The following is a 17,179-nucleotide window of genomic DNA, read 5'->3' on the forward strand; positions in this document are numbered from 1 at the left end:
TTTTAAACCCTTTGCTAAAAAATTCAATCTGATTTGCAGCCTCTTTCATGAAACTGCAGAGCCCATGACACCGGGGACATGCATAACATGATACACTTTTTCAGCTCTAGACTCTGATCATTACAGGAAAGGTGAAAGCTGGGACGGGTATTTGGTGAAGGAGAGAGCTAGGGGCATCAATTATCAGTACTGCAGCAAATCATCGTCGTGTGGTCACTTCTACCGTATGTAAACATGGAAGCCGACATCCTCCTCTGTGATCTCGGTTCCTTAGGCAGCGCACCGGAGCCATAACTGGCTTGCTGAGAGTGCCTGTAGCTTGTGTAAAGCCAAGGAAATTAGCTGCTGCATCTTGCTCTCCCAGCAAGGGAGCATGCCAGGGTGATCCCTGCTCTTCTAATCTTCCATTTCCATACGGTCACTTCAGAGTGACGTACATCATCCTGGCTGCTTCTAAAGGATATGCCCTAGCTCAGCCAGAAGTTATGACGGGAACCGTTCAGTATACTCCTGTGGCTTGTGTTTATGCAGATGGTCACACTGCGGTCAGGACAGTCTCTTCTGGACTCGGTCTTTGAATTCAGTGCGCTAGTGGTATAAGTTAGAGCAGCTCCTGGGCTGCTGGAACTAACCCGCTGCCAAGGCCAATGCAGGTGCCTTCCAGCCTACTTTTCTATGATTTTCAGATGCGACTCTCTGACGCATCCTTGCTGTTGTTTGCACTGAAAATTCATCTGCAGAAGAGAGTGCCCTCCAAGTGGCAGAGGGAGGTCCAGAGGGGCTGAATCTATTCCACAGCCTAATATTTGACTTCTTAGCTTAATTCCAACCTGAGGTTAGAACTTGGTGAAACTTCCAGAATGAAACCTCAAACTCACCAGTTTTCATGGTGAAGCCAAAACCTGGGCTGGGGGCACTCTGCTCTCTGGACATCTGCTCAAAGAACTAGTTATATATGAGATTTGGATTGAATTATTGCAGCACCTGAGCTTTGCTCTGAGTCACAATTCAAAGGGCATGGAGCCCTGGAAACCAAAGTGACTGAGGATTTGCCTTCTCCAATAATTGCCATGATGCAAAAGGGGGTGAAGTTTCACTGGACATCAGCTGTTCTGTCGTAAGTGCCCAGGTGCACGGTTTTACCTGGTGCTAGGTGGCAGTTACACTGCGGCAGCTGAGTCTTGTGAGAGAGAAGGCTAAATTGCCATGCTTCGGCATGGTATGCCACCTAATAAGGAGTGTAGGTTGTTTGAGGTTGTGTTTTTTAACTACATACTCTATACATATAAAGAATTAATAATTAACCTCAGTTACGCCTAGCATAAATCCAGACAAATGCAAACAATTTAAATTGAGTTATGCAGGATTTGTCGGTGCAAGTAAAATCGGGATCTAGTCTTGGAAATATGTTCATTTTTAAGTGCTTCCAACAATACAGCTCAGATTAGATTTGTTAACTTCTCTTCCCCACAAGTGTAATATTTGGTTAGTCTCAGTTTTCCCCCCATGTTAATGCATTCAAAACTGACAGTGTGCATAGCACAATGAAATGTATTTCTTCTAAGCTTTTTCCCCTTCATATGCACCTACTCTGCCCTGTGTATCTATGTAAATGCTGCACTGTTTCTTTCTGGATGAAACCAGGCATACTGAGCACATAAGATTAAAAAGTCTGGCTTAAGTAGAATCCAACAGGTTCGGTCTAGAAGAACGCAGCAGGCACTTTTGATACAGACTGGTCACTTAATAGAAGTATGCGTGTCCAGGTGCACACACACAATTTGCAAAACCAGGCAAGTTTGATTTCACGACAATCACTGTTCCATTACAAAAGAGTGACATGTACATCTGGGGGTATTTAGAAGGATATAACAGTGATCATATTCAAGAGTGGTGAGCCATGCAATAAAGGTAAAGGATTATTAAATTACAGATTAGTGTGCTTACACTTGGGAAACAAAAATGACAGATAAACAACTGTTGAATTTTCCTGTTTATACAGGGAGACTTTGATCTAATATTGAAAGGGGAGGAATCTAAAAAAATCGGAGAAAAGCAAACTAAGCTTTGACGGGCCTGGTAACATTTGCATGTGGGATGGGAAGGGCAGCGTGCCAGGATTAAAGATTTATGAAGGAGGAATTCCAGTAAAGTTTTTGCCTGTTGTATACAGCTGTTGAGGCTGAAGGCAGGGTGAGAGATGGGATTTGGACTGAAAGTCTTTCCGAGAGCCAGATCAGCTGGAATCGGTGAATTTTGTGCATCGTTCAGATTGTCATCGTCTTTTCCTGCTATAAGGTCCTTTGTCTGCCATAGAAGTCAGCAGGATGTGTAAATTATCACTCCACTTGGCTGCTTGTAGATCCCTACCTTATTTCTCTGTTGTTTTCCTATCCAGAGCTCTCCCTGGGGTCAGCTGGCATCGCTCCCAGTGAAAACCAATGTACGCTTGGACTTAGATGCACCATTTCCCATTAGGCCGTTGGATCTGGGACACTTCTGTTTCTATGTTAAGGAGACACTTTAGAAATAGCCTGTCAGCAATAGAGTCAGGCCTGTGAGCATTCATACTGTCAGCAGTTCAGGTCTGTAGGCTGGCCCTGTACTTCCTGGGATGGTACTTTGTGCCAATGCAAGGGTAGGATATGTTAGTACTCGGGCAGTCTTCAAACACTCCTGTGCTGGCTTTAGAAATGAAGGGTATTTAGCCTCCCTGCAGATCACACGTCCTAACAAAGTTCAGAATTGGGCTCTAACAAAGCTGCATCAAGGAGTTATTTTAAAACCAGCGGTTCTATGTTTTGTTTTGAAGGTTTAATAAGATTGCAGTTGGATCGCTGAAGGAAAGTATCTTCCAAAGCCTAAAGCATTTGCAGGTGCTGGACATTGAGGGGAACCTTGAATTCAGCAACACTTCAAAGAACAAGGACAATTCAGAAGAGGAGGAGGAAGAGGAGGAAGAATGAAAATTAAAATGTGAACAAACAAAAGCACATCTTGTGGTAGGTATCCATCCTACTCTGCCCACTCAGGGACCCCACCTAAGTAAACTTTAGTTCACAAAGGCACTCCATTGAATCAGCGGGATGACTTGGAGAAAACGAAAAGCTAATGCACTGGGCTCAAAATCTCCTCTTAAAACCATACCAGGGCAAAGATGGCATGATCCAGCTTGGTGAAAGAATCTCACTTTAAAATAGAGTAACAGATGTGAATCTGGTGCTTATCAAAGGTGACGGACTAATCCTAAAAGCCTCTTCTGGTAGAAGGAGCAGCAATGTCTGCAGCAGCAGTGGCAGCAGGACTTGCTTTTTTTACTTTATTCCTCTTCCGTACCGCAGCTGTGGTCTGGTCCACCAGCATTCACTACACATAGGGTCACTCCACGTAATTCCAGATCGCAGCATCTGAGATGAGCTGGAAATGAAGAGCTCTCTTTTTTTCTCACCATTTGATTAGCCATCTCCTCTCCTACCGTAGAAGATAGTGGAAAATGAGCACTATCTGGAGAGCATGGATTTGGGTTTGCTTTGTTGAGTGCTCTTCTTAAAAGAATTGCACAGGTGAGGGGGAGGGTCAAAATGCTAGCTTTTCATCTCTGGAGACCCAGGCTCAAACTTAAGTTTTGATCAATTGTGAAAACAAAGATGTGGCCTCACCCTCTTATGTGTTCAGAGGCCATTGGATCTGGCCTGCAGACCCAGGGACCTTTGGCAGCAATCACTAGCAGGGGGCTTCAGCCGTAGGGGGCTTCATATGCACTGTGGCTATGGCTGGGCAGTAGAGATCTTTGTTGGTACCAGGGTTCAAATTATGGAGGGGCTCAGGAAGGCTGAGCTCTTCCATAAGAGACGAGAGCCCCCCCCCCCCCCCCCCGGCCGGTGAAAAAAAGGAGTCTTGGCCCCCCCCCCCAGCAGCTGGGCAGAAACTGCTGTTTAGCGCAGGGGAAAAGCAGCCTCCCCCTTGTTGCTACCAGGTGCTTTTTGCTGCAGCTGCCCGGAGCCCACGCCTGGGCTGCCCTGCGGCTTCTCTTCACCGCTGCCGCCGCCACCACCACCTCAGTCTCTTCTGCCTCCGACGTAATTTAGAATACGTTCAATCCTGTAGTCAACACATCTCGGGTTTGGCCTGGGACATGCCTATGATTTCAGTTGGCATACATTTAAGCTGACTGTATGTTGAGTCACGTGTTCAATGTTATGCAAGTCTTGATTTTTGTCTTTCTGATATGTTTTGCAGGCCGACATATGGAAAGTGGCATGTATTGCTATATTTATATATCTACAGAGATATATAGAGAACACTTTGCAAAATGTGCAATGAATTACACACAGACTGTTTATCGTGGCGCTTGGCCAGGCTTGAGGAAGATGGCTCGTTTCAGTGCCTTATTCAGGGAGACCCTGAATGTCATTCCAAAACTCCCAAAACATCACGTACAAGATCCTGGATGGGATCACATGGGATTGCTCGGGAACTCACAAAAGCTGGCTTTTGTTTTTTCTGTTTCTTCCCTCACTGTTTCCATCTGTAATAACAGTACGGGGCTGTTCTGAATTTATGCCTTCAAACTCTGCTTTTGTCGCTCCATTTTTAAGTGAACCATGTACATGCTCCTTCTCTTCCCCCACACTACCCAAAAAGGCTGTTGTTTGATCGGGTGGGATGGATTTTTACAGTAGTTTCATGTGTGGAGCAGGACATGAGGCAGCTTGGTCATTGAGCAGCAATAATCGCCACCAGACTGGATGAATCCATTCCTCTGTTTAGTATAATGTGTATATTTGGATGAGAAAAGCAAATTAAGGCTGGATCCCATAATATTTTATCCCCACTGTGTAAAAGCCTACAGTATATGCCTATTTTAGAAAGTTTTAAGATCAAATCACTCACTCACGTGAATATATAGATATATCTATAAAGAAGTTTATATCTGCCGTTTAGAGCTTTGTTAAAGCTTCTGTCTGGCCTGTTCTTTGTCCACGCGGCGCTTCTGCAAATACCCTGGAGCAGGGACCAGTTGAAGGGACCAAGCAATGTGTAAAAGATGGACGGTAGTACTTATTCTCAGTTAGCTGCATGTTACCTGTTATCGGCAATAAGAGCCTGATGCTGTAACTGCTGAAACGGGAGAGAGTTGTGGATCTCGGCGGCAGCAGAACCTAAGACCCAGGTAAGGAGGAGGGAGACCTGGGGCCTATCCCCGCCGTTCTGTTTAAGATGCTGCATGGTGCAATATGGTGTGTCCTTAATTTCTACTGATGTCGCAGAACATAAACCAACACGCAAGGCGAAGGGTAAGTGCTACGAGGCGTTCAAGTGGTTTTCATGTCATTCATCTGAGCCAGGTCGAGGAAGCTGTCTGTTTGTTGAGGCTTTCTGATTGAGGACACGTCGTCTCGCAGACTGCGTTTCTAGGATTTGTTTTCAGACCGCGTTGGCTTGGTTCTTCACCAGCTGTTTTCCCTACTGGGGAAGGTCTAGTTATACATTCTCCCTTTCAGTTTTTCTAGCACATGACAGCTCTTCCAAGGCTTTGGCCAGTTCCCACCTGGGACAATTCACCATGGCCACAAGTCATACAAGGAAAAATTACTTCCAGAATGGAACAAAAATCCCAACCTAAATGTTAACAAAGACTATAAACATGAGCTTCCACATGTGTGGTTGAGACAGGGGTGGGGGGGGGAATACCCACCAGCTGACTTCTGGACTAGATTTCCATGGGTTATGACTTGGTTGGATTGTGCCCCTGCAAAATGGATCAATGTCTTAGCACTCCTAAACAACTGAGACTTATCCCAAAGTAACACCCAGGTATTAGAGATGGCACGGACCCCTAAACAGCAACCTGTGGGAATATAAGGGCAGAAACAATGGAAATACTTGGTTTAAAATGTTGCTTATATTATAAAGCTCTTTCTCATCTGTATCCCATGGTCACTGCAGGCCTGAGCAAAAACTTAAGTGACCTTAGGCACAAGTGATGGACCTCCTCACACTTTTCATCCGGTCACCAGCTTTCTTTTTCACACTGTGCTTTTGGAGAAGCGGGGGTGGGGGGGTCCATCTAATCCTTTCTTTCCACTAAGCATGCATATGAAGCAGTCCCCTGCATTTTTACACAGCAGTTCTTTGATCAAACTTATTACTTCCTTACACCGTGGTCCTGCACGGGGTCAAGTGTGCAAAACACCCCCCCAAGGAACAGTGTGTACTCGGTACGTCCCAGGAGTCACGGAGAGCCTTGCCTGCTCGGGCCTCAAATGCAATGAAGGCGCTTGGTACTGGGCGAGCCTCGGCATTTGCTAAGGAAATCCGAATTGCACTGAAGGGTCACAGCGTGCTTGCTTTGATGCCAGTGTTCAGCTGGCATCATTTCACTGACATAAAAGGAGCTGCTCCAGAATCTGGCCCTTGGTGGGGGTTATGTTTCACTAGCAGAAAACACAGCCAAGAAAACACCTTTGTCCACCATAAGTAATTATTTTGCTGCCTTAGGCACCGTGAGCCTGATTCCCTACTGCTCCGCATCTTGTGCTGTTATTTACACTTTTCCAAAGGGGACATAACTTTCTATCCAACCCAAGAAGAATTTGCCATTTACCTCGTACAGGATTAAATAATTCCAGGTTTTAGGCCATGGGGATTTGGCTACTTTCCATTATTAGAAAATTGGCATTGCCACCCAGCTAGGACTTCCCCAGGTGCTGTAGAGCCAGCTTAGCTGTCTCAGAAGGACTTCAAAAGTCTAAAACGGTCCAAAAGGCTGGAGGCTTGGTGGGGGCAAAATGTATCTGCACCCAAGGACTGGAGCCTCTGCTTTTATTCTCCTTTTCAAAGGCCAATTTCCAAACTATTCTTACTTATCTGCATAGCTCATAATCATAGACATGGAGAAAATGAGGGTGGGAAGGGACCTCAGGAGGTCTCATCTAGTCCAACCCCTGCTCAAAGCAGGATCATCCCCAACTAGTTCATCCCAGCCAAGGCTTTGTCCAGCTGGACCTTAAAAACCTCCAAGGATGGAGAGTCCACAGTCTCTCTGGGTAACCTGCTCCATTCCTTCCCCACCTTCCTAGCGAGAGAGTTTTTTCCTAATATCCAACCTAAACCTCCCTTGCTGCAACTCAAGCCCATTGCTCCTGGTCCTGTCATCTGCCGCCGCTGAGACCAGTCCAGCTCCATCCTCATTCAACCCCCATCGGGGAGTTAAAGGTTGCTGTCACATGACATTTAATTGATGGCTTCCAGGCATCCGAGTCACTGAGCTCATGCTCTATAACCCACCAGGATGCAGGCAGACCCAGGCGGGTCTCTCCTCAGCAACCGGCGGTGCCCCTAAATGTCCAGTACCTAAGCACCCTGGTGCCCCCGGCTCTGATCCCTGTTGTTTTCTTCCCTCACCCCTACAACCACTACACGCCAACTTTGCTCTAACTGGCCTAGTCCCCTCCACCTTCCCCTCCCACCTTACTCGGACCAGGTCCCTCCCTTAAATCCTACCGCCTCTCCTAGATCTGCTTTGCCTCCTCGCTTCCCCACTGCTGCCTGTGCTTCACCGTGCGCCCACCCAGCTCAGCGCCTGTCTCTGCACCCGTGTACGTTCCTCTAGCGCTCTGACCCCTGCCTCCGCTTCCTCCCAGGGTCCTAGGACCCTCGGCCTCCTCGGACCCCAGCCTGTGCTACCCCCTTCTGCTGCCCCATCGCTGCTCTCCTACGCCCAGCCACCGACGCACCGACTCCCCTCCTCTGTTCACTCTCCCTACAACGCTCCCAGCCTCCCTTGGCTTCAGCCTGCTGCCCTCCCCTCCGCTCTGCGCCCATGCACGTCCATGGTGACTTTTGGGAGCATCCAGCGCCAACTCCACCCTCCCCCAAAAGTTTCCGAGAGCCACAACCCTCATCTTCCTGCTTCAGGGGACCACAGGGGGTGGCAAATCTCTTCGTCTGCGATCTGCAGGCTCAGCCTGGGGCCCCGCCAGAGGCATCTGGGGACAGACCCACCCCGAAGGCAGGGACCATGCAAGGAAGGGCTATGTACCTCCTCCCTGGGGCTCCCTTGGCGAGGGAAATGCATCAAATAAGAAGGGACCCCTGTGGGGTCAGGCCCAGCCGACTGCAAAGGATGTAGTTGCCAACCCCCACTTTGCTTGCTGCAGAGCTGGGATTGCGAGCAGCGTCCTGGCGTGCCCTGCCGCTCGGCCTGCTCCTTGCCAGCTGGCGCCCCGTCCTGGGGCACAGCTTGAGGGTAGGGCTCTCAGGAGGGTGGCCTGAAATATAGTTAATAATAGTTTGCAGAGCTGGGCTCAAGGCCCGATAACTTCCTAATGACTGGCATTTGATGCTGGGGCTTGGTGTCTGCCAGGGGCTTAGCCCAGGGCCGATCTCCTCCGGCGATTCCAGGTGGACCGGGTGCTGTTTGTGCACAGAAAGCTGGTCACAAGCGGAGCATTTTGGCAGGAAACCGTATCTTGGGAAAGCACGTGATCCCCAGCTTGCACCACTAATACCACCTCTGCCCTTTCCATGACACAGGGCTTTGCAAGACCATCTTCATACACATCTGTAGTTTAGAGCATCATGACTGTTTAAACAAGCCCTGGTCTTAACTTGAATTATTGTGGTGCCGGGGTGCCTACATAATCTGCCAGTAGCCTTCCCTCTAGATTATTGCATTGTTTCTGCATGTTTGGGGGACGGAGGGCTGCCGTCTCTCAGATTTAGGTCTAAAGATCTCCAGTTCGAGAGTGTGCAATGGCCTGCTTTGATCAAGGGGTTTCTCTTGCTAACGGGACTCATTTACAGACATCAGCATAATTGTTTTATTAGGTTACTATTGCAAGCAACGGTGACTGAATTCCCTAAAGAAACCGAATTCCTTTATTGAAGAAAATATGGGTGTTACACTCCAGCTTTGGTTCACCGTGGTTTGAAAAGTCAGCCAGTTGTGAGCTATGCAGGGAGGCTGTGGGTAACAAAAGTATTGTATAGTCAGACCTACAAAATATTTCTGTAACAACGACTCGAGCCCTGTCTGAATGTCCCAGAACATTAAGCAGACCATTTTCAAGTGCACAATCTTTGGTGATGTATTGTCTTCAAATGCTTTTTAAAACATAAGCTAAGGCTCTCTTAATAAATCATTGCACTTGAGGGATGATTTTTTTTTTCCTTTCCCAAAAATCCCATGTGCATGATTATTATGATTATTATGGTAACGTTAAGGAGGTTTCTTTGGATCAGTAATTCGGACTACATTTTTTTTTAGACTTTCCAGACCATTATGATTAGCCTGTTATCTTTGCAAAGACAGTCTTTGCTTTCCTTCATAACAACCCAGGGCAGCTCCACTTTCCAAGGATGCGGTTGGTGTATTCCTACGGAGTCAACTCGAGAGAAACTCCAGCCGAAGCAGATCTCTGCAGTTTGAGTGTAGCTGTGTTTCCACCAAGAAAAGCCATCAGAGAGAAGAACTATTGGCAGTATTTAAATAGAAAAGACGGGGGGCTGAAAATATCTAGTTTGACTTGGTTGTATGCAACTTCCACGTGTTTTTAATAGCCCAGTGGTAAAACCCAGTAAAACATCTTGAGGTCAGTATTTTTTTCTTTTGGTTTTGCAGGGGGCGGTTGGCCTGTAATGCTTATAGTGTTTGTGGCAGATGTAATGTGAGATATCGCTGAACATAACACAGCTCTCATTTTGCCTCCCTGCTTTTTCCATTTTATTAAAATACCCTTTGCCGGGAGTGGGGGGTAAAAACTGCTAAAAATACTATATCCATATCAGGAAGATATACATCCAGGGTTTAGCTACCAAAAGGTTAGCTGCCAAAAGTTTCAAGTAATGGGCCCGATTCTGGCTCTCTCAGTTGTGTATGTATGTGCGTGCACACAATTGTGTTGTGCGTGCGTGCACACAACTCCAACATTGTATTGTTCACTGAAAGACATCCCCTTTTTGAAATGATATGGCTCCTTTTGAACAGCTAGCGGTGGTAGTACCAGCAGCTGAAGATGTGAAACACAACAGCTTCTTCGAGGGACTTGAAGAAGCAAATTAAGACCTGGACTCGAGAGCCTCCATGGATCCATCTCATGCAGGCAGTCAGGGCTGTGTTATGAAGTCAAGAACCACGTCTCCTGCAATGCAAGACCTGCTCGTCCCGGTGGGACGCTGCCGGAGGGGTGTCCTCTCGTCTCTCGCCAAAAGCATTCCCCTTGGAGAGATCCTGTTCTCGCTTTCATCAGCTCCTAGCCCTGCGAGGGGACAAAGAGCAGTTCTGTTGCTGGCATTTTTCTGCCCCAGTGGTTTTCAAGGAGTCACCCCCGAGTGACTTGTGTGAGATCCTATAGGCAATATATGGGGGAGCAGGGGTCTCGTGTTTTGAGCACTTTTCCGGGCCTCCGGGTTGCTCTAAGGGACAAATCTTGCTGTAAATTGCACCAGGATAAATGAGCATATTCCAGCTCTGCGAAGGGTTGTGCTGAGAGCATGTTGGCTCCTCGTATATCTGAGCTCAGTCTGAAGTGACGCGTTCATAAATACATCTCTTAAGAGCGCAGTCCTACAAGGCGCTGGGCATCCTCTGTTCCTATGGGGGGGTCAATTCTTTCCACTTCTTCCACTGCGTAAGAGGGGTACCCCCGCCCCTTCACCTGCTTGAAAACATCCATTTTGATGTAAAATCCTACAGGAGGCAAAGCTGTGTTGTTTTTAATCCTGATGTAGCTAGTCAAGGTCAGTCCCAGCTGAAGGATATCAAGTTGACCCTCAGACTAGTTCAAAACTACCTATATACGTTCTCCACTTAGGAGAACTATGCAGAGTTAAAATCCTCTGTAAAAACACACGTGTCTGCAGGGAGACCACCACAGGAGTGCAAGATCAAAGGCAGTGGGGGTCTTCCAGATTCATTCCCATTGCCACGTTGCACACTCTGCTGGCACATCAGCCATCCTCTGTTAGCAGTTACCTTGGTTTTATGGGCAGCACATAAAAGGCAAAACCCACCTTAAGGCTACACATCTGGCGACAAGGCTAAGTCCCTTGCACACCTGGATGGTACTGCAAACCAATTCTGCTGTGAACAAAAACCCCAAGCCCTACTATCAGATAGATACAGGATGCAGTGAGGGAGTCTAGTCTGGATTTATTCATTTATTTTGTAAATGCAGCTCGATTGCTAATGCAGCAAATATAGTTTCATAGTTATCAGTGTGTAATCTTTTATAGGACTTAGGGCACTGGGCCCAATCTTGTTGGGCTGCAGCTCCCTTCCAGAGCTCGTGCTGGGGTTTTGTTTGAATCGTTCCATTGTTTTAGACATCTGTTGGGCTAGTTTTTCACGTGGCATAACTCGGCATAGGAGTCGCCGAGTCCGTGAAGCCATATTGTGTAACACGGCCTTTGAAGAGGGCCAAGTGTATTTCATTTCATTCGTTTGATTTCCTGCGTTCTTCCAGGGGAAAGGTGGGAGCGGTGGCCATTCCCGCAGAGGGTCGGGGCGCAGACCTTGGTGCCAGAAGAGTCGTGCTGGGCGCGGGCGGATGGAAGTCGCTCTGGCAGCTCCGGTTCTGGACTGTGTCTGCACTGGCCTCTTCTCCAGAGTAAATTAGAGCAATCTCCAGGTGTCTGTAGGCTAAGCTGGTTGCCAAGAGCACTTGGGAGTCGGTAGGACTTGGGTCCCCTTGTCACGTCCTTTCCTCCTGTTATACTTCCCTGGTCCGGTGACTTCTAGTGGCCCTCTTCAGCAGTTCTGTGCCACTTGCAAAATCCTCCGCAGGCTGCTTAATGTGCTTTAAAGTTATTCTCTGTCACAGGGGTGATACCAATTAGGCATCATGAGGCTGATGCCCCTTTTTATGGAATTTGACCCGATTTCCTATATGTCGTCCCGTGAAAGCATCCCGCCCGTTTCCCTCTCTCACGCATCCCACCGCTCCCGTTTCAGATGAGGCCAGGGTCTGGTTTTCAGACCATCAGTTTCTTTTCTTTCCAGCAGAACAAGGCAACTTGAGAATGAGCGCTGAGTGCTGCCAGCTCAGAAACATTTTTCTTCCCACATGAAGCAGGGTTTATTCCCTGGAGAGACTTGTAATTTGTGGATGGTTTGATAATTTTTTTATAAGTGTTTTGAACATATAAAGGTCACATGCTTGTTCTCTTTGGGACACCATACGAGACGTGTACACCAATGCAGAAGTTGCTGACTATAAGTTAAACTACAACTTCACTATTTTGGCTGGGCTGAAATGTGATGTGTCGCTGGAAAATGTGAATAGAGCCATGCATACAAAATGATACGGACTTCGTTACTAGCCCAGTTGCATCCTTGTTCCAAGTTGCTCCAAACAAACTGAGACATGGAAAATGAATAGATAGAAATGGTTACAATGGGCTAAACCCTAGTGTTTGCCACTCCAAAGTTATGCAATGGTACATTGTGCTCCTGGCACAGGAAGATGCCACAGTTGCTGTTGCTTTGCTGTGATATCCCTTGCAGGCCCCAGAATCCCACTGTTAGTCATTGTACAAACATCCTGAAAAGATGAGGTTGTTTTTTTTTTTATAAGAAATGTTTCGTGTCCCAAGCCAAATCAAGTCCAAATCCGTGAGTCAGTCCAGAACCAAAAGTGGCCCTACAACCGGCAAAAATCCTCCACCCCCACCCCCACCCACGGCTTCAGATACTTCCAAAGTCTTTTGGCGGACATCCTAAGTGCAGGCCCAAGCCCGGAGGCTTGGGGTTCAGATGCCCCCAAGTTTCGCCTGCCCTCAGCCATACGGCCGCAGAAGCAAGCTAGGGAGGAGCCTCCCATTTCCATAAAGTGGGCTTTAAGCCCCAACATGGGAAGGGACCGCATATTTTATTTGGACGTAAGACAAGAGAAAATGGGTGGATACAACAGACCAGGGAGCTAAAGGTCCCAGTGAGATTTATGGTTAGAATGACGGTCAGTGGTCATAGCAAAATGGGCATGAACAGATATACAGTAGGGGTGTGCGAAGCAGGCCCTATTTGATTCGGATTTGGCCCGAATTGGGGACAGTGATTCGATTTGTTGATTCGGATCCCTATCCCCGATTCAATTCAGCTGAATCCAAATCTAAAGATTCGATGCTGATTCGGAGAATCAATGATTCAGCCATAGACACAGCTTTAAATGTCTTTTCTACATACCTTGAGGTACCAGTGCGGCTCGTGAACACTGCGATGCTGGGGCTGGAGGTGGCCCGCAGGAGTGGGGGTGGGCCGTGCACATGCATGGCAGCGAATCTGGATGTGGATTGGAAGTACTTCCAGTCCACTTCTGGGTCCACTGGGGAGCACACTGGGGACCCCACCGCGCTCCTGTGGGACACTCCATGAGCCCCACCATCGCAGCGTTCACAAGCCGCCTGCTACCTAGAGGCATGTAGAAAAAACATTTTAAAGCTGTGTCTATTTCCGAATCGCCAAATCTTTCCGAATCTCTCTGAATTGATTTGGAGGGTTCGATCCGGAGAGATTAAAGGGTACTCTGATTCGATTCAAGGGTACAAATCGAATCGGGGACTGAAGCTTCACACAGCCCTAATATAAAGATGCCACAGTCAAACTGAAATGCATTGTTGATCTCCATGCAGAGCCCAAGCAGCATATAAGCTGGGTTTGGTTGGTGAATGTGACTAAAAGAAGCACGCTTCCTCCTGACTTCCTGCCTGCTTCCATTCGGCTGCTATGAAATCGAGGCTTCCTCGTGCCCTGCCTGCCGCAAAGCGAGGAGGAGAGAAGGTGAGCCCGTTGGCAGAAGTCTGACAGTGCTCGCTGTGCGGGTGAGACTCTCACAGGACCGCTGCCTGCTTCTTCTGACTGAGGGCTCCTTTTGAGGTGGGTCTGAAAAAAAAAAATAGGACCAGCAGAAACAGTGAGAGATGATCTAATCTGTCCCAGCTGCCTGCAGTGGGTTTGTTCGGGATTGAGAGAGTGGTCGGGGTAAAAAGGGAAGAAAGGTTTATGGATCTAACAAACGCATAATTATGCAAAGCTTAACAACACAACAAAGACAGACAGTAAATCTCCGAGCCGGCAACTTATCGGCAGTCCCCTTTCACGCCTGGTATACGACAAGCCTCTCGAAATCCAGCGAAGTCAGGCGTCCCCAAGCTACGCTGTTTGAAGGGGTACCGGGAAGGACCCTGATATTCAGTCTTCGGGCTTCTCAGGACCCACCGCCCCAATTAATTCAGGTCTGCGGTTTTCCTTTACCACGCCGCTTTCCTTCAGCCAATTTCCGGGTGCACCAGCAGATTTATAGATTTTTTTGAGCTAGCTGTTGGCTTGCAGCCAATTATAGTTCTAGACTACAAACTTCCTTATATGACTGACCAATAGCAGTACAAGCCTTTGCGTTTTCCTTACATGATTAATTTTAGCTGCGCCATCGCTAAGGAAGCTGGCTTTAAGCTATGGCAAAATGCATTAACAAAATACGGGAAATGCTTAAACACAACAGGTTCCTTTTACATTCTCTCTTCTAGCTATAAGCATTTTGCAGTACATAGATAAGCAGCAGAAAACCAGGTTTAACCCTCAGAAAGCCAGTTTAGCTGGCACAGGATGCCTCAGCAAGCACTCTTTCAAGCAGACACAATTTGTTGTCAAGAGACAAGACCAAGTCACTGCCACCTTCCTCCCCTTGCTTGCTGAAGCATTCTGAGACATTTATAGCTGAGATGCTAAAGCTACATAAACTTTATGAGGGAATGGGGAGGGGATAATTGGGGGAAACTTGCGGATACAGCTTTTTTTTTTCCAGTAGTATTAAAGTGGGTACCATTCCACCACGCCCCTGTGTAGGTATGATTTACAAACCATGCAATAACTTTGTTCCAGCCTGTAGCACGCCCTCCCCCTGGTGGGTTTTACACCATCGCTGGAGAGTGTTGTCAGCCATAGGAATGGGAGGGGGTAGATTTTCCCACGAATACAGTGGCTCGAGCGACTGAACAGATGCAGAATGCTCGGGTGGAGGCAAAGACTTAGGGACGTTAAACTCAATGGGGCCTCCCTCAGGAAGTATGTAACCACAAATCCATAGACGAGCAGAACTACAACAATTACCTCCCCTCCCGCAGTTAGCCATTCCAGCTTTCAGGTAGGGAATGAACCCAAGATAATAACCGGTGCCACGGGAGCACTGACAGTTACCACCTCGCCAGTCAACTATTCTGTTCCTCCTGCTCAGCGGCCAGGATTTCACCTGGTCCGGAGTGGCGGGTTTCTTCCAATATGGATACTGCAGCTGGATCACTTGAAGGTCATTTGAGCGCGTTCTGGGGAATGCTCTTCAGGGTTAGGCTGTTTTTTTTAGCTCTTCAGGAGTAAGTTCATTAATATAGGGTAATAGGAAGGGTAGTAGACACGCCCTACACAAGAAACGCAATAAAGCATTAATAAGAAGAACATAATTATAACAGTCCACCCCTTCATGGTGCCAGCTGATTTAGACAGGTGATAGGATAGGATTCGTCTTCAGTAGCAGGTTCAACTAGGAATGGCTATGGCCGCGCTTGCGGACAGATCCAATCTGTAGGAACAAGACAAGAAGGAGCTTGGCTCCCGTTAGTTGAATCTAACTTACATACCCACCAAGTATTATGCACACCTTTTTCCAGTAATGTTCCCTCCCATTTATCTCCCTGAGGATGTTTCACTAGCACTTGATCCCCTGCCTGGAGCTTTCCCGGGTCACCACCCCTAGCTTGCTCTACTGCTGGCTCCCGGGGACCACCCAATCCAAAGGCCTGTTGCATAGGGCTTCCTCCCAGACAAGGTTAGTTATTGGCCCAATTGATAGCTCGATCCAGGTGCAAGTCCCAGTCTTTGAGAGCCCGGCCAGTGGCCAACCGCAAATTGCATTTGAGGGTGCCATTGGCTTGCTTTACCAATCCATTAGACTGCAGATGGTAAGGGATGTGATACGTCCATCACATGCTGTTTCGCAGCCCAGGCATATACAAGATGATTGCAGAAATGAGGCCCATTATCACTCTGTAATTCAATGGGTGGTGGCTATACGGCTAGCAAGGTTTTCAGTGCTGCACAAGTGTCCTGGGCCGTAGCTCTCGCTGAGGTGTGGGCGAACATTATTCCCGTGATAACTTCTACAGCTACAAACACGTACTGTTGCAACATGTTTTTGATATTAACGGATCTCATCCACGCACGCCCATAACACCAGTCTCTCTTTCACAATGAGAGCTTCCTTTACCACGCCGCTTTCCTTCAGCTGATTTTCACCAGCAAATGCATGGATTTTTTTGAGCTAGCTGTTGGCTTGCAGCCAATTATCGTTCTATACTACAAACTTCCTTATATGACTGATCAATAGCAGTACAAGCCTTTGCGTTTTCCTTACATGATTAATTTTAGCTGTGCCATCGCTAAGGAAGCTGGCTTTAAGCTATGGCAAAATGCATTAACAAAATACAGGAGCTGCTTCTCCACAACGGCTTCCTTTTACATTCTCTCTGCTAGCTGTGAGCATGTTGCAAGACATAGATAAGCAGCAGAAAACCAAGTTTAACCCTCAGAAAGCCAGTTTAGCTGGCACAGGATGCCTCAGCAAGCACTCTTTCAAGCAGACACAATTTGTTGTCAAGAGACAAGACCAAGTCACTGCCACACTAGTCCTATCACCTGCTCAGGGCAGGGTCAGCCTTTTTCTAAACCATCCCAGGCAAATGGTTGTTCAGCCTCCATTTAAAAACTTAGGAGCAGACGTTCCACATCCTCTCTACGTAGTCCGTGTCGGTGTTTCGATAATCCTCGTAGGCAGAAAGTGCCGCCTGGTATCTGACCTGTCACTACTTAGAGTTTAAAACTGTTATGACTTGCCCTGTCCCCTGCGGGCCCAGGGAAAATCAATCACCCTTTTCTTTTTAACGGCCTTTTATTTGACTTCTGAAGACTGTTATCAATTCCATCTCTTCATCCCTCCCTGGACTAAATAATCCCAATTCTTCCAAACTTTCCTCATGTTTTTTTAGACTGGTTCTCACTCTTACTGCTCTTCTCTGGACCCTCTCCAGCTTGTACACATCTATTTTACAGTGTGGTGCCCAAACCAGGACACAGGATTGCCAGGGAGGCCTCGTGACAGTCCTGGTACAATATCCAGCTAGGCCGGTG

General features: G+C 47.5%; 1 protein-coding gene across 1 annotated transcript in view; it reads left to right on the top strand.

Annotated features, from left to right (window-relative positions):
* PODN (podocan) overlaps nt 1-4,937 on the top strand; it is a 33,402-nt gene extending 28,465 nt beyond the window's left edge. The window contains exons 10-11 of the mRNA XM_006025792.3: nt 2,813-3,002; nt 4,240-4,937. Coding sequence (XP_006025854.1) covers nt 2,813-2,966 — 154 coding nt within the window. The 3' untranslated portion in view covers nt 2,967-3,002; nt 4,240-4,937. The remainder of the gene's footprint in view (nt 1-2,812; nt 3,003-4,239) is intronic.
* Nucleotides 4,938-17,179: the final 12,242 nt, after the last annotated feature.

Source organism: Alligator sinensis, unplaced genomic scaffold (genome assembly GCF_000455745.1).
Source record: "Alligator sinensis unplaced genomic scaffold, ASM45574v1 scaffold172_1, whole genome shotgun sequence".
In the NCBI taxonomy this organism is placed as follows: Eukaryota; Metazoa; Chordata; order Crocodylia; family Alligatoridae; genus Alligator; species Alligator sinensis.